This window comes from Rhincodon typus, chromosome 31, assembly GCF_021869965.1.
Source record: "Rhincodon typus isolate 14 chromosome 31, sRhiTyp1.1, whole genome shotgun sequence".
Classification (NCBI taxonomy): domain Eukaryota; kingdom Metazoa; phylum Chordata; class Chondrichthyes; order Orectolobiformes; family Rhincodontidae; genus Rhincodon; species Rhincodon typus.
The window spans coordinates 13,307,984-13,326,534 of record NC_063362.1 but is presented as its reverse complement, the minus strand read 5'-3'; the positions used below and the strand labels follow the sequence as shown (position 1 = coordinate 13,326,534).

Here is an 18,551-nt window from a genome sequence, read left to right as displayed (position 1 = left end):
TTCTACATTTCATTATTTTTTGAAAGGTCTTCAGTTTTCTCTCCATTTAAACTTTGCCAGATTTATATGCATGACATTAATCACAGCTGAACACATTAGATGACTTAATAGAGTAGGTCTTATTCTTTAGGTCTAGAACCCAACTTTCAATCTGTTGAGAGGAGATTTTCTCCTTCAGTTATTATCAGTTCCTGACTGGAAAATTAGCTCTAATATATATATATATTCACAATTTAGAATTTCCCACAAGGTGGGCATGCAACTTTATGTCCCACTCCAAAAATGTTTATCAAGACACTTTAGGTGGGAAATGGAAATGTTATACTTTTTGTCGTAGACGATACTTATTTCAGCTGGACTAAAGGCACTTTGTTGGAGAGAAGGTACATGAATCTTATTCTTAACTAACTTTTATCAGTCAAAGTTCCAAATGTACATGTTTTATCTGACAGGATGGACAGGCCCATATTATTTACCTTGATAATCTAACAAAACAGAAATATATTTTCATTGAGTTAACAGAAAAATAGAGTCTGAACCAAAAAGTTCTTAAAACCACAGCTAATACTACTGCCTAATAGGAGCAAATTACTGCAGATGCTGGAATCTCTACTGAAAACAACAAATGTTGGAGATCACAGCAGTCAACTAGAACCGAAACATTAGCTTGCTCTCTCTCCATGGATGCTGCCTGATCTGCTGTGATCTCCAGCACTTCTATTTTTTTTTAAAAAAAAAAAGTATGACTGACTAACCAAAGCACAGACATTCAGTAGCATGGGTGAGGTGCAGTCAGTATTTGGGTGAATGCAATACGTTCCAACCTGTACTAAGAACAAAAAATGTTGCAAAACTGACAAAAGCCAGCTGGACAACGTATAACCACAGAATGTGCAACCAGGACAATGTCAGTGAACACAGTCCTGCATATATGGAGGTAGCAGCATATAGTAGTAAACACTCAGAACCTGAACATAACTGCGTGCGGCATTTCAATTTAGCTTAAAGGAATCAGTGTGGTTTAATGCGGAATCAAAAATAATGTGGAATGTCACTTAGTTTATCCCCTGTGACTCAACAAGTTGCATTTAGATACTATCATTACTTAGAAAACATTCCAACACATTTCACAGATGTAATCAGACAAAATGGACACTTGGTCAACAATAGAGAGATTTGATTTGTACACATGGACAAACGAGTTGTCAAAAAGATAGTATTAAGAAGTGCCTTAAAAGATGAAAGCTGACGTAACAGAAAGAACTTCCAAAGCATGGACCCAAGGCAGCCGAAGGTAACAAACTAATGTCAGTGAAATAGTTGCTTGTGGTGGGAGGGCAGGGTAGCATTACAGAAGTTTAGACATAGGAGATAGGAGAAAATTGGAGATTGGGAGAGATAAAGCAATAAAAGGAATTAAATAAGACTGAGAACTTCCACTTGAAGATGTTGGAGGATCAGAAGCCTATGTCTGAAAGCAAGGGCAGGGAAGATGGGTGATTTGGAATTTAAAGAGAAAGGACAAGGTAATAATGATATGAGTAACAATGACTTAAGTGGAACAGGAAAGAACAGAGTGTACTAACCTAACAGTAAACCAAAGAGTAAAGTCAGAAAGGAAAAAAAGACAAAATTGAAGCTATTGAACTGAATCGGCACAACATTTTATAACAAGGATCAATTCATAGTACAAATATGATACAATAGTAATATGAGTGATGTGGTTTCAAGGCGACCAAGGGTGAGAATTGAATATTCTACGATATCTGATATTTTGGAAGGAGAGGACAGGAAAATGAGTTAGGGCAGCTCTGTAAGTAAAAGATGTCATCAGTACAATTGAGAGAAATGATCTTACTTCTGAAGATCAAGATGTGGATTCAATTTGAGTAGACATAAGAAATGGAAAAGGAAATAATTGAAGAATTGACAGCAGTAATATAGACCCTCTAACAGCAGTTATCCAGTGGGACAGAATATACATCAAGGAATGCTGGGGACTTCAGGAAATGTGCAGCAGTAACTGCAGGAAACTTCAATCTTCACATTGATAAATAAAATAAAATTGGCAAAGTTATCCTAGAGGTTCAGTTCGTTGAACATATTTGGGACAGTTTCTTAGAATAATAAATTCTGGAATCTATAAATGACTAGGCTGCTTTGGATTTGGTAATTAATAATAAGACAGGACTAATTAAATACATCAAGGTTAAGCATGCCCAGGCAAGAGTGATAATGACAGAAATCCATATTTATCTTGAGAATGAGAAATTTGGGTCCATAGTTGGTGTATTAAAGCAATTAAAAGCAATTTGCAAAGGTCTGAAGGCAGAATTGACTAAACTGAAATGGTTAAATAGGTCAAAAGATAACGATGAAACTATAATAAGTTGGTCATTTTGGCAGAGGAGTCTGAAGCTAAATAATGCTAGATGTAGTACAATGAAGAGAAAATTTCAGTGATGTCACCCTCATTCACGTCTTGAATCTTTGGGCAAAGATAGCCCCACCTGCCTGCTCCTGGCTCATATCTCTCCAAATTTTACCTATTCACATACTTATCCACATGTCTTTTAAACATTAGAATTGCACCCGTACTCACCACTTCCTTTCAAAGTTCATTCCACATGTGAACCACCCTCTGCATAAAAATTTGCCCCTCACGTCATTTTTACATCTCTCTCCTTTCACCTTAAAATTGTGCCTAGTCTTGAAATCCCCATCCTAATGGAACGATAATTACCAATAACTCTATCTATACCCGTCATTATTTTATAAACTTCTATTAGGTGGCCCCTCAACCTCCTAGGCTCCAGTGAAAAAAGTCCCAGCCAATCCAGGCTCTCTTATAACTCAAACCTTCCATACCCAGCAATATCCTAGTAAGTCTCTTCTGAACCCCCTTCAGCTTAATAATATCCTTCCTATAACTGGGCAACCAGAACTGGACACAGTATTCCAGAATAGGCCTCACCAATGTCCAAGAAACCTTCCCAACTCCTATACTCAAAGGACTGAGCAATGAAGACACCCTGTCTATATGTGATGCAAACTTCAAAGGATTATACCTGAGCCTCTAGGTCCCTCTGTTCTACAACAGTAGCCAAAGCCCTACCATTAACGGTATAAGGCCTAGCCTTGTTTGTTGTACCAAAATGCTATACCTCGCAGTTATCGAGATTGAACTCCATCTGACATTCTTCAGGCCATCGATCCATTTCATCATGATCCCTTTGTAATCTTAGAAAACCTTCTTCACTGTCTACTGTGCCACCAATTTTGATGTCGTCTGCAAACTTACTAACCATGTCTTCGATATTCTCATCCAAATCATTCATATAAATGACAAACAAAAGGAGGACCCAGATTGAGCCCTGTGGAACACTGCTGGTGACAGGCCTCCAGTCCGAAAAGCAACCCTTCACCGCCTCTCTGTGACTCTATGTGACCAAAGCAGGGGATCAAATGGGATAAGAGAAGGGGTGTTTTTGGCAACACATGTAGCCAAACATGGAAGAGGAGTGGTTGAGCAGATCAGCAGTACAAAAGGTAAACAGGAAGCTTAAGGTAAGCAGTCGCTTGTAAGCTGTCAATAGAATGAGTTTTCTCATGAGGCCACAGAAGAAGTGGAGTTTAAAGTCTGCAGGACAACATGGATGTAAAGATTCAAACTGGATATAGCCTTGTCTGTGACTGAGAATATGGGAATGGACAGCTGAAATTACAAATTAGAAGTGGTGTTAATGAATGTTAAGTGCTATGTGGAGGGAGAATCTAATGGTCAAAATGTCAGGTCTATGCTCATGGGATCCAAGGGAAAGTGACAAGTGACATAACTCTGGAATTAGGATTTGGAAAAATCTAATGTCCTTTCGGGAAGGAAACTGCCATCCTTACCTAGTCTAGCCTACATATGACGGTAGACCCACAGTAGATAAACAGGAGGCTGGAAGAACACAGCAAGCCAGGCAGCATCTGGAGGAAAGGAGAAGTCAACATTTTGGGTATTTCCCTTCTTCAGAACCCGGACTGTGTCCTGAAGAAGGGTAACAGCTGAAATTTAATAGCTTATTAAATCTTTGCAAATAGCAGGACAGGTGGATGAGGTGACCCAAAAGGCATACAGAGTACTTTCCTCTATTGGCCATGGAGTAGCATAGAACAGCAGAGAGGCTATATTAGAACTGTACAAAACACCAGTTAGACTAGACAGATCACGGCATGCAGTTTTGAATACCAAAATATAGGAAAAGCTGTTGTTGTCCAGGTGAGGATACAGATGAGATTTATATGGATATTGCCAAGAAAAGAAAATTTTAGCCATGGGAAAGACTGGTTATGCTGGAATTTCTTAACACAGAGGAACAGTGTGTTATTTAGCCCCTTGAGCCTTCTCCACCACAATCATGCTGGCCCTCTATCTCAATTCACTTTCCTGCTCACTCCCCATGTACTCTGATTCCCTGAAAGATCAAAAAATGATTGATGTGTATTGAATATTTTCAATGATAACAGCATCCATTACCCTCTGGAGTAGAAAATTCTAAATGTTCATAATTCCTTAAGCGTAAAGGATATTTTGCTCTCAGTCCTAAATGCTTGATCCTTTCCCTGAAGTTATTCGCTGTCCCCACCAAAGCCCTAGGTTGTTTGCTTTAGAACAGAGAAAACGAAGGGAAGATTTAATTGAGGAGTATAAAATAATGCTTAGTGTGAAAATGAAGGAATTATTTCTGTAAGCAGAGACATAAATAACCAGGGAAGAGAACTGAAGTAATTTGTGGAAGAATTAGAAGGGATTTGAAGAATTATTCTGAGGTTTGGAATTCACTGTCTAAAAGAATGGCAAGGGCAGAAACTCACAAAACACTAGATATGTGTGCGAGGTGTTGCAACCTGCAGGATTACAGACGATGGGCAGGTGACAGTAGGTTGGATTCCTCTTTCTGCTGGCATAAATATGATAGACAGAACAGCATCCTTCTGTACCACAAATCTTTCTATTTATGTTTTACCAAATGCGAAGTTCAAATGCTTATTTTAATCAATTGTATAATTTAAATGAATGTAAGTAAACCAGAAAAATAATTTCCCCAATTTTGCCCCTCTTTGAAGTAGGTGACAAGTGAGGAGTGCTGTTCCATGTGTGGCAGGTGGCCTTGAGTCATCACCTAATTGACGAGGTAGAGAGCCTAGGTAGAGAACCTTCTTATGAAAAGGAAAATTAAGTTCGCATTTATGTCCTGCTAACCTTGGAACAGGTAATCCTCTGTGTTCATGTCTGGATTATCAGTGATGATGTCAAATGGTGATCTTCCAGCCATCATTTCAAACATCAATACGCCAAGTGCCCACCAGTCTACACTAAAACCTGCCAAATAACAAAAAGTGGTAAGTGGTGTTTTTGAATAAAGATTTATTTATTAACTTTCTCTTTCACAAGATTAAAACCTACTATCTAATACCCTAAGAGACTAAAAGCAGATGTCTTCTCCTCCGTTTCTTCCTGCACCCCTTCCTCACTTCACCTGATGTATGGGACGTAATGTGGAAAAGCAATCAGTTTTAACAAGTAGCACCTAAGCACCATTAATAATGGACCAAATAAACAAACTAAACTGCTAAAGTATTGACAAGTTATTCAGAAATAAGATATTTCTCTTATCATGGAAATATTCAGATCAAAGCTAAACTAAAAACACATGCAAATTATTCTTGAAATCAATTGTAAAGACTGACTTTAACATTTCTGATTGCTCTGTAGTTGCTGAGAGTTTGAATTTCCTTTTTGTGCTTCCCTTTTAATTCCATTTATCAGCAGAATTAATTAACCTCGAGGGATTTTAGAATATTTTTTCCACGTTGTTCTGTTGAGATTTCCAAACAATCCGTGAAAAGATAGGCAAGCAACCTACTGCAAGACTTTGGCAAAATAAATCTGAAATGAAATTGAATACGTTTGTGTTGTGAAGGCCCTGTGTCCAATTTTCCCTTCTTTCTCTAAGTAGAGGTTCCTGGCTTCCACTCTGCACCTTCCCATTCAGACAGCAGGGATTATAATTTTACATGAAGCAGGAAATCACTTCTTTCTACAAATGGAACACAATGCAGATGCACTAGTGTAGTTTGCTATACAGATGATCAAACACAACTATGTTAGCTGTGTCCTCTATTACAGTTGCTCACCATACTCCTCTCCTCGCAATATTTCAGGTGCTATATAATTGGGTGTGCCACAGAAAGTGCTGGTAGTGTCACCAGGGCCAAGTCCTTCCTGTAGGGGAAATATAAATTGTGACCGCTCCAAAATATACGTTTCATAACAATTAGCAACAACATAAAAAAAAATCCTCTCAAGGATTCAGGGTCAGGTGATTTAAAACGAGTGGTTGACTGAATTGACAGGAACATTTACATACACAGGAGAATACTTATCTGAATGAGTGTCAAATTATTCAGAGTACCTTGCAACATAGCAGTCAGGTAATAAGTGGATGTACATTTAACTGGTAGAACACATCATTGTGGAATGCACACTTAACAATATTATTACATGTATTATAATCTAACACCAAGATACAGCTCACAAGATACAACATGTCATTGCTGTATAACATACCAAATATAGCTAATCACATTACCATTTCTGAACAAGATAATAAACAGATATGAAAACAGCAAATTGTACTAATTAATATACTTGAGACAATCAGGAATAAATAACTAGTTGACACAATTGCAAATCTTGACATGGTGCACTGTAATTGATGTGTAACTTGGAGCAAACAACTGTAGAAATGTGAGTAGTTTTATTATCAAGAATTCTTTCTTTCCTCTGCATTCAAATAGGATTCATATTTTATAGCATCAGCAAATATATCTCCATATATGATCAGTGTTAGTCAAAGTCATTAGTCATGATCTATAATTCAAGCCATTGTTTTAAGAAATGTAGAAGTCCTCCGTGGCTTTGTGAGAAGTGTGTAGCGCAGTTTGGTAGTCAACAACATTGATCTTAAGGTTATGGTTTGATTCCAGATTTATTTGAGGTCAGATAAGGCCCCGCTGATAGCCATAAAGGGAGAGAGAAAACAACTCAATAAGGGTCCTGTTCTCCATTGCAACCTAGTTGGGTTTTAGTTAGAAGCAGATATTTTGTGAAAACAGAGTTGGGCTCAGCTAATTGGTCAAATAGGCTACTGTCACTGTTAGGTACCCAAAGGTTATGAGGCCTCATGGGGAAGATTTTTGGAAAAAAAAAATGTATATTTATCTCTTAGATGCACTTGTATCATTTAATTCAATTGATCATGAGAATAAGTTTTTTTCCTAAATGTCACTCTCCCTGTTACAGATAAACATCCTACCTTGCACATTCCATAATCTGTTAATTTGATGTGACCATCAGAGTCTAAAAGAACGTTGTCCAGTTTCAAATCTCTGTAAATGATTCCTCTGTCATGAAGGAAGTTGAGGGCAATACAAATTTCAGCAGCATAAAACCTAAATGAGGCAAAGATACTGATAATTTCAGAGAATTGCATCATAATAAGTATTGCTTTCCTGTTTATAGTTTCTTAAATTTGGAAAAGTTGTCAAGAACTAATTTATACTGATCAGTTAATCATACAGTTTCCAGAAGGATTTTGATCTCAATGCTACCTTTTTTGTACTTGGGTGTTAGTCGCCCATAAATAAAACAGCCGATGTTTCTTACCCATGCTTTGATGTATGGTCTAACTTTTAAGACACAAACAGTTCCTGTCTGCAACATGCAAAAGCTGCAACAATCTATATATTTACTATATATTACATATTTACTATATATTGAATTGTTCAACAGACTAAAGCCATATTCCAATGATTTGAAACCAAAGTTAAAGATGGCCTAACATCTTCTATATCCCAAGTCATTAAAATTGAGCCAAAGGTCTGCAAAGTCTCATCAGGAACATCTGCCTTGAAGGGGTATGAACAGGTGCCATCTCATGCCCATTTGCAAAGCATCCATATGATCACCCCGTAAGCGCATTCAACTGGGTGGAGACAAACTACCAGATATAATCATTTAGACAGTGGGTCTGGCCATAAAAGGAATTTTCCCAGATGTAATCCAGGCAACTGAAATCACCAGCCAAGATCATATTTAGATCACTGTGCAGATGGAGACAGAAGATCATGTAACAAATCGATTAACTATTGTTTGTTTAAGCATCTTGTTCTCTCTGCAGATTAGTACAAGCAAATGAAATACTGATAAAACCCTCTGTGCGTTGGTCTCACTCTATCCAATCGACTTTAAGTTTTGAATCATGTCTTCCAATTTTTGACTATCTAGGAGCCACAGGCAGAGATTTTGTTTACATAACTCAATCTAGTGGTTGCTATGAATGGACCTCTCAGATATCTGAGTCACTCTTTCCCTGCAACTACTCTGTAGCTGTAACACTAAATTCTGCATTCTGTTCCATTAGCCTGGTGTACTTATGTAAGGTATGATTTGTCTGGTTAATATGCGAAACAATACTTTTCACTATATCTTAATACATGTGACAACAATATATCAGATCAAAAATCAATTGAAGAATTCCTTCCATGCTGATCTTCAAACCACCACGATGCCAAACCTGGATGAATCAGAGTAATGCCTGAAAACAATCAAGACACGAACTTTCAAGAGCTGTATACCCTTCAACTGTAGTGGATTTTCAAATTCCTTAATCTATGCACCAACTCTAACATTTATTTGTATAAATGTGAACTTCAAGTGTGTGGGTGCGAGACAATTGGAGTACTTTTATTATTTTACATTGACTTGCTCGAGTTTAATTAATACTGTTTTTTTTTAAAAAAGGTCAAGGAAATCTATGTCTTTTATAGTCAGTGCGTGTAAATAGTTAGGCATCCATTGAATTGACAAACATATCCTTTTAAAAAATCTGTTGTGGTTAAACGAGGCATGGGAAAAGGGAGACTCGTCATCTGTTCATAATATATGCAGAGAGAGGGTGTGATATAACTTAGCCCAAATTTTTCAGATTTGCAATCTGAGCACTACCAATTCCTACTAGTGTGCACAAATCCCGAGCAGTTCAAATATCGCTTTCTGACTTGTAGAAATTTCCAGGTCCCTCAGGTAAGGTTTCCTAGAGCTTATGTAGCCATTATTCTTGCAGTGTCTTGGATGCCATCTCATGTTAAAATATTTGGAAGTGTTTGCAGTTGTTGCATCAGTGAGTTCCACATTAATGTTGTCTGCCACTCCACAACATGGCTTCCCTCTGGACCACAGAAAATACATACAGATTAAAATTTCAATGCAATAAATTTATTTAATTTAGTTAGTTATATTATTGCAGTTTTCATCAGAAAACACCCTGCCTCCAACCACGTTGTACTTGTTTTACTGCATTTGCCGTGCAACATATCTATACTTAAATCAGCCTGCTTTCCCATGTCAATTGGAAATCAAATAGACATATTACCTAACTGGGTGATTCTGGACTGGCAGTCTGCAAACTTCTCTTGCAATGCTCACATCTGATATATTACAACTAACAAGGAAAAGTATTCAAAGAAAATGGTTGGAAGCTTAATCCTTAATTTTTGGAAATTTCAGCATTATCCTGGAGGGATGCCAAGCTTATACTTGACATTTTTAAGAGATTGGAGCACCTCCCCATTTTCTGCTTCAAAATTGAAGAGCTGCCTGTGGAGATCACATTTTATGTCGGCAGCCTTCTCATCACATTAATGATCCAAGACGCAAAAAATTGCATGGGTGCCCCAGTGGACTCAGAATGATCACTGTCACTAATCAGCCAAATGCCCACTCATTTTTGACTCTGACATGAAAATGCCACTGAAAACTGCTGCTGACACCATACATCTGTTCCTTCATCCTGACGCAAGCAGTCTTAGAGATGTACAGCATGGAAACAGACCCTTCGGTTCAACTCATCTATGCCGACCAGATATTCTAAATAAATCTAGTTTCATTTGCCAGCATTTGGCCCATATCCCTCCAAACCCTTCCTATTCATATATCCATCCAGATGCCTTTTAAATGTTGTAATTGTACCAGCCTCCACCACTTCTTCTGGCAGCTCATTCAATACATGCACTACTCTCTGGATGAAAAAGTTGCCCCTTAGGTCCCTTTTAACTCTTTCCCTTCTCACCTTAAATCTATGCCCTTAGTTTTGGACTTCCCCACCCTGGGGGAAAGGACCTTGTCTAGTTACCCTATCCATGCCCATCACGATTTTATAAACCTCTATAAGGTCACCCCACAACCTTCCATGCTCCAAGGAAAATAGTCCCAGCCTATTCAGCCTCCCTCTCTAACTCTGGTAATATCCAAATCTTTTGTTACTGAAGAAAGTGGACTGTAAGCACCTTATTTCTTTCTTCATTACAAATTTCCACTTTCTCAATTAGAATGGAACCTGTTTATGTTGTCACATTGAGATTACACCATCCAGTTCATCATGCAACCTGTTATTTGGACGAGGAATTTATGTTCTTATTGCATTCAGTTTCTATAATGTTTCAACTTACAGACAGTATGATTATTTCTCTTGCTGTTGTACTATTCTTTATGCGCCATGTGTTTTCCATATTCAATGGTTACTTCCACACAAGTTACTTTTCTGGGTTTAAGGTAACATTAAAATTAAACTTCTTTTGTCATTTTTAAGAGTAACATTTTTGTACATGGTACAAAAGCTCACAATTATTGTTATGAAAGTTTGATCAATAAGGATTTTTGATGTTTAAAATAAAGAGAAAAATACAAAAAGTATTGGTCTGAGTAAACTGGACATAATTATAGCCATTGACAGTTGGAAGCCAAACAGCAAAGCTAACTCAGAAACAGAAACAAAAATGGTTTTAACAGACTCCTGACTTCATTATTCCATTTAGGAATGGAAAATTATAATGGCTATCAATGAATTACAACAAATCAATCCAATTGAAAGGGTTCAGATAGATATTAAATGAATATTTTTCATCCGTTTTTACTGTGGAGAAAGAAATTGAGGCTAGAGAACTCAGGGAAATAAATACTGATGTTTTGAAAACAGTTCACATTACAGAAGAGGACATGCTGGAGGTCTTAGAAAATACCAAGGTGGATAAATCGCCAGGACCTGATCTAGTGTATCCCAGGACTTTGTGGGAAATTACGGAGAAAATTGCGGGGTCCTTTGCAGAAGTATTTGTACTATCCTCAACCATGGATGAGGTGCTGGTTGGCTAGGGAGTAGCTAATGTTGTGCCTTTGTTTAAGAAAGGGTGTAAGAGAAGCCTGGGAATGATAAGCCTCCAAGTCTGGCTTCAGTGGTGGATAACTTGTTGGAAGTGATTCTGAGAGGTAGGATTTATATGCATTTGGAGAGGCCAGGAATGATTAGAGATAATCAGCATTGTTTTGTGCTAGGGAAATCATGCCTCACAAACTTGACTGTGTTTATTGAGAAAGTAACCAAGAAGAGTGATGAGGCTGGAGCAGTAGACATTGTTTACTTGGATTTTACTAAAGTTTTTGACAAGGTTGCGCACAGTAGACTAATTAGTAAAGTTATATCACATGGGATTCAGGGTGAGCTTGCCAATTGGACACAAAATTGGCTTAACGACAGAGACAGAGTGATGGTGGGGTGTTCCACAGGGATTGGTGCTGGGTCTACTTTTGTTTGTCATTAATATAAATGATTTATATGAGAATATAGAAAGCCTGGTTAGTATGTTTGCAGATGACACCAAAATTGGTAGTACAGTGGACAATGAAGAAGATTATCTAAGATTACAAAGAGATGTTGATCGATTGGCTGAAGAAGGGCAAATGGAATTTAATTTTGATAAAGGAAAGATATTACATTTTGGAAAAACAAACAAAGACAAGATTTATACAATCAAAAGTCAGGCCTTTGGCAGTGTTGTAGAATGGACAGTCCTAAGGGTTCAGGTCAGAATTCTTCACACTTCGCATCACATATAGATAAGGTGGCTAAGACGGCATTTAGCATGCTTGCTTTCCTTGCTCAGATATTTGAACATAAGAGTTGAGGCATTATGTTGAGGCTGTACAAGATGTTGGTGAGGCCTCTTCTAGAGTACTGTATCCAGTTCTAGTCGCTTTGTTATAGGAAAGATGTTATTTAAGCTGTGGAGAGTTCAGAAGAGATTTACCAGGATGTTGCTGAGAATGGAAGGCTAGAGTTATAAAGAGAGGCTAAATAGGCTGGGACCTTTTTCACTGGAGTGTTAATGCTGAGAGGTGACCTTTCGAGGTTTACAAAATCATGAGAGGTTTGGATAAAGTGTATGGCAGGTGTCTTTTCCCTATGGTGGGGGATTTCAAGGCTAGGGGACATATTTTTAAAGTGAGAGGAGAAAGATTTAAAAAAGACATGAGAGGCAATTTTTGTTATTTGTACACAGAGAGTGGTTCATGTGTGGAATGAACTTCCAGAGGAACTGGTGGATGTGGATACAGTTATAACATTTAAAAGACAAGTACGTGAATAAGAAATGTTTGGAGGTATATGGGCCAAGCGCAGGCAGGTGCGACGAGTGTAGTTTGGGATTATGGTCTGCATGGACTGGTTGGATTGAAGGGTCTGTTTCCATGCTGTATGACTTTATGACTCTCTATCATCATGAACGACTAGAACAAAGCCAGGAGTTTTTGATAGTCACAACAACTTTAATATTCCATGTCTCACCATAATTAATATAGTGACACAGTCAATTTCCAGACGAATGATGTATTTTAAGGACCACCTTAAAATGGAAAAACAGAAGTGAAGAGTCAGAGAGGTTTATGGGGGCATTTCCAGAGGTTTGGTAGCTGAAAGGGGATCTGCTAATAGAGACAGCTACAATGTTTACAATCAGGGATCATCAGGATACCAGAACCAGGGGTGTGCACATCTTGAATGACTATGGAGCTGGAGATTACAGAGATAGGAAGGTATGCCACCACAGAGGAATTTCACAAGTATGAGATTTTTAAAATTGGTATGTTGCTAAATGGTAGCCAGAATGAACAGGGCAAAGGCTAAAAGCATTGAAAATAAGATGAGTTGGCCATTCGGCCCTTCGAGCCTGCTCCACCATTCATTTTGAGCATGGCTGATCATCTAACTTGATAATCTGTCCTCCCTCCACAATACCCTCACCCCTGTCCCAAATGCTATATCCAACTGCTTGATCTACAATGTTTGGGCCTCAAATGTTTCCTGTGGTAGTGAATTCCACAGGCTTGCCACAGTCTGTGTGAACAAATTTCTCATCTCAATCCTAAATAGTTCACCATGCACTCTTAGCCTTCGGCAGTGAATCCTGGGTTCTGCACTGCCCATCAGCAGGAACACTGTTCCTACATCTACCCTGTCAAATCCCATTAGAAGTTGACAGGTTCTATGAAATCCCCTCTCATTCTTATAAACTCTCGTGAATATTGTCCAAACTGATTGAACCTTTCCCTGTACATCAGTCCTGCCATCCCAGCAATCAGTCTGGTAAACCTTTGCTGAACCCCCTCTCTAGTAAGAATACCCTTCCTCAGATAGGGGGAGCAAAGCTGCACACAGTATTCTAGGTTTGGTTTCACCAAGACTCTATATAATTGCAGCAAGTCATCCCTGCTCCTGTACTCAAATCCTCTTGCTACAAAGGCCAATACATTATTTGCCTTCTTGACCACCTGCTACATCTGCATGTTTACCTTCGGTGATTGGAGTATGAGGAAGCTCAGATTTTGTTGCACATTCCCCTCTCAATCTGCAGCCACATAATAATCAACTTTCCTGTTTTTGCTCCCAAAACAGATAATCTCACATTTATCCACATTATTCTGCATCTGCCATGCATTTGCCCACTCACTCAGCCTGTCTAAATCACACTGAAGCATCTCTGTACCCCCCTCACAACTCACCCTCCCATCCAGCTTTATGTCATCTGCAAATTTGGAGATATTACATTTAGTTCCCTCAACTAAATCATTAATATATATTGTGATTAGGTGGGGTTCTAGCATCGATCCTTCGGGTACCCACTGGTCACTGCCTGCCTTGAGAAAAATGTCATGTTTATTCCTACTCTTTGTTTCCCGTCTGCCAATCAGATTTGCTATCTATTTCAATACACGATCCCCAATCCCATGTGCTTTAACTGGAAATACTAATCTCTTCTGTAGAACGTTGTCAAAAGCTTTCTGAAAGTTCAAATAAACTATTTTCATTAGCTCCCCCTTATCAACTGTATGAGTTATATCCTCAAAGAATTCCAGAAGATTTATCAAGCATGATTGCCCTTTTGTATATCCACATTGACTCTGTGAGATTCTGCCATTGGTTTCCCAAGTGCTCTCCTGTTAAATCTTTTATACTGGACCCTAGCATTTTCTACACTACTGACGTCAGGCCAACTGATCTATGGTTCCCAGATTTCCCTCTGCTTCTCTATTTAAATACAGCGGTTACATTAGTTACCCTCCAATCTGTAGGAACTGTTCCACAGTCTGTAGAATCTTGGAAGATTACCACAAATGAATCCACTATTTCTAGGGCCACTTTAAGTACTCTGGGATGTAGATTATCAGGCTGAGGATTTATCTAGCTTCAATCCCGTCAATTTCCCCCAAACCGTTGCCCTACTAACATTGATTTCCTTCAATTTCTCCCTCTCACCAAACCATGATAGACAGTTCTTGGTGCAAGTTAGGACATAAGTAGCTTTTGGAATTAACTGCCTAGGTTTATGTAGTGTCAGGTGACTCATCTGCCATCTGGAGATCTAGTGAGAAACTCACACTGACTCCTTCTGGAAAGGTTCACTGAACCACTCATCAATCAAGCAGTGGCAAGGCCTGTAGCACGCATACCCTGGAATCAAGACCCGGGGGGCAGAGGTCCCATTTAGCATGAGGTGTTGCCCAATCAAAGGCTGGCAGCTCTTGCACTCAATAGCACTACTGAGTAATTTGTGGCTGCTGTCAGAAGAACACCCATAGAGTCCCAAGATTTCAAACTGGAAGCAAGGATGGGGGCTAATCTCATTGGACACAATCTTTCATCAGGCACAAGCATCTTCCTAATGTACAGTCCCTCGATCAGACATGGATTGCCTTTGATCAAAAGAAACCCTCCCCATCACCCTTCTGGAGTGATGTGGCTCACAAAGGGGAGGTGATGGTGTAGCGGTAATGTTACTGGATTAACAGTCCAGAATCTCAAGTTAATGTTCTGTGGGCATGGGTTTGAAACCTACCATGGCAGATGGTGGAATCTGAATTCAATAAAAATCTGGAATACAAATCTCATCAATGGGGCTATATACACCATATAACCACTGTCAGCTGTTGTGAAAACCCATCTGGTTCACTTTAGGGAAAGAAATCTGCCATCCTTACCTCATCTGGCCTATACGTGATTCCAGGCCTACAGCAATATGGGTGACTCTTAACTGCCTCTTGGCAATTAAGGATGGGCAAAAAATGCTAGCCTAGCCACAGCCTGTGAACAAACAAAAATAGTTATCTTGCATGCCACATTGTGACAGGCCCTTCTGCAGCTGGATTAATTCCAGTGGCAGTGGGATGAGGCCTTTAAGAAGTCACTAATTGGCCACAAAAGAGCTTCAATTAGCTGTGGGACAGAAAGGTCAATAAAAGATGGTCATGACCGGAATTTAACTGTGGTGAAGACAGGCTGGTGGCCAAGTTCAGGTGCAACATCACTGAATTAAACGTCTTTCCTGCCTCCAAGCTCACTACCAGCAACAGCAAAAAATTCTGTCCACCATCCTTTCTGTAGATAACTAAAAGATGGCAACCTCCTTTTTTTTGTCCATATCCATTCCAAAAGCAATTCACAGTGGCAGCACTCACTATCTTTGTACTCATTCACCTTAGTATTGTTAATCTGGTAAATTTGTACTATGATTTTTTCATTAATTATTTGGCCACATGAGAAGATGTAAAAGGTTTTTGTACCTGGCATGTTCTTCAGGAAGCTTTCTTTGTCGTTGCATATGAAACATAAGGTCACCTCCATTGACGTATTCTATAACCAGAAACAGCCTGAAACATGCCACAGAAAACAAGATTCACTAAATAATCAATCCCAGCACCAAAGTTCATTTGTCCTCATAAGCTGAATGATTTTCTTTGTAGAAATACAAAATACAACTTTTAATAATTCATTCATGGGTGCTGTCGAAAATCACTAATTGTCCTTGAGAAGGTGATGGGGAACTATCTTTTTGTTCTACAGCAGTCCCTAGAGTTCAAGTCCATTCACAATGTTGTTAGAAAAGGATTTCCAGGATTTTGACCAAGTGACAGTGAAGGAGCGCCGATATAGTTCCAAGTCAGAATGGTGCCTGGCTTGGATGGGCACTGAAGTAATTTCTAAGGAAAGGCATTACCCTAAAACAAGCACAAGTCACTAGGACAATATGAATGAATGCCAGTGACAGCACCAAAGGTATTAGTGTACATGCTATTAATGTGCTTGCTGCTTAGCAACTGCATCCGTGGTTTTAAAACACGACAGCTCTCTCATTCTTGTCATTGGGACTGAGCTAAAGCTTCACAAAAAATGGCAGAGAAGACACATGTGACTATTAATCCCCTGCCCAAATTATTACCCTTTCTCTCCATTTTAATCTTCTTGCAGTCATGCTGCTATCCTTCAGTGAGTAGACTGTGCAGTTTGAGTTGCAGCAGGCTAGATCCTTTCAAGTGTCAAAGCAGTACGTCTTGTTGTTACATTGCTGTTGCATTCTGATGTAGGTTAAACTTGATGAAATTCAACTGATTAAGAGAAGTAAATTAGCACAGTGGATGTCAAGAGAGCTTGAAATTGCAAGCTCTGAATTGAAAATAGGGCCAAAATCTCATCCGATACAAGCATTATCCAGGATTCTTACCTAATATTTTGATCTCTCCAGATTAATTAGTTACAGGTAGAACAGCTTGATGAAAGAAAGTGGGGGAAAAAAGAAAATAACTTAAGATCATTTCTTACCTGCTTTCTGTTTGGAAACATGAGTGAAGACCAACCAGAAATGGATTACTGGAGGCCTGCTCAAACACGTGCTTTTCGGTCTGTACCCAATCGATATCCTGTAAAGGAAAGACAATTACATAATATAAAGGCCCAGTCACAAACCACAAGCTATAAAATATAAAACAAATGTTAATTAGATTGTAAGTGAGCTTTTCATTCAAATCCTCCATGCCTCTCTCTCCCATTTAATTAAAGTTCTACATTAATTTTGGCTGAAAGTAGAAGATCACATCTCATTCATAAGGGCTCTTATCATAGAGTGGTTGTTGCCTACCTCTGGACCAAAAGGCACAGATTCAAGTGCCACCTGTGTACCATAACATGTGAACAGACCAATTAAAATATCTGTATCTCATTCATTAACCTCTTCTTTTTCTCAAACTATATGTAAAGCATAGCCATAAAAATATCAGTATAAGTTTTCCCCAGTGAATATTTTTCATAAATAGAACGTTTAACACACAATGTAAATATTATATAGATTATATAAAACAAAAAACAGGGCATTCAGCGCAACAAATCCATACTGACATGTAGGAGATAGCAAGAACTGCAGATGCTGGAGTCAGAGATAACACAGTGTGGAGCTGGAGGAACACAGCAGGTCAGGCAGCATCAGGGGAGCAGGAAAGTTGATCTTTCGGGTCGGGACACTTCTTCAGAAATGGGGCTTTACAGAGGGAGGAGGACAACTTCTTCAAGGTGGGCATCCTTGGAAGAAGCTTCGCAGTGGGGTGATAAAACACTTGGAGATAGCAAGATTTCTGAAGAAATCACCCCATTTTTGAAGAAGGGTCCCAACCCGATACGTCAACTTTTCTGCTCCTCTGATGCTGCCTGGCCTGCTGTGTTCCTCCAGCTCCACTTTGATGCTGAAATGCACGCTCTATTTACATCTTTTTCCACATCTGATTCGAAAAGAATAATCCTCTGTCCACGTCCTCTTCTTCCTGTGCTCATCTGTTTAACACAATGTCTATTGGAGCTGAGTCCACAAAAAGAATAGCCACGACCTTATCGAATGCGGAGTAGGCTCAATGGCCAGATGGCCTAATCCTGCTCCAATTTCTAATGTTCTTATATGTTGAATTAGGCAGCTAAAGGCTGTCAGACATTTACCAGGGTTTCATTCAATTCAAAATTTTTGTAAATAAAGAACTGAGTATTTTTTATTTGAAGAACCCAACACTAAATGACCCAATCACAAGGACTCAGCTCTTTTGTTTTTAAATCAACATGCTTGGACTTGTTCTGATAGACCTCAAGACATGTGAGACTTCAACGAGGGCCTTCTGATTCAGAGACAGGGACATTACACTGCACCACAAATCCCCAAGAACTCAGCTCCTTCTTAAAAGAAAGTCCAGCAGTAATTTAACAATTTCCAATTAACTAAAGAAGCAACTCTACCCACCAGGAGAAGAAACAAGGCTTTTAAAAAAAAAATCTCTTCAAATGTATTATTACAGA

At 38.9% G+C, this 18,551-nt stretch overlaps 1 protein-coding gene across 4 annotated transcripts in view; it reads right to left on the bottom strand.

The window, feature by feature from the left end:
- Nucleotides 1-18,551, bottom strand: part of prkcz (protein kinase C, zeta) — a 400,034-nt gene that overhangs the window by 110,041 nt on the left and 271,442 nt on the right. For all 4 annotated transcript variants that reach the window (XM_048615094.1, XM_048615093.1, XM_048615092.1 and 1 more), the window contains 5 exons: nucleotides 17,040-17,137; nucleotides 16,004-16,090; nucleotides 7,368-7,503; nucleotides 6,187-6,274; nucleotides 5,252-5,371 (listed from right to left, as the gene is read on the bottom strand). In XM_048615094.1, coding sequence (XP_048471051.1) covers nucleotides 5,252-5,371; nucleotides 6,187-6,274; nucleotides 7,368-7,503; nucleotides 16,004-16,090; nucleotides 17,040-17,137 — 529 coding nt within the window. The remainder of the gene's footprint in view (nucleotides 1-5,251; nucleotides 5,372-6,186; nucleotides 6,275-7,367; nucleotides 7,504-16,003; nucleotides 16,091-17,039; nucleotides 17,138-18,551) is intronic.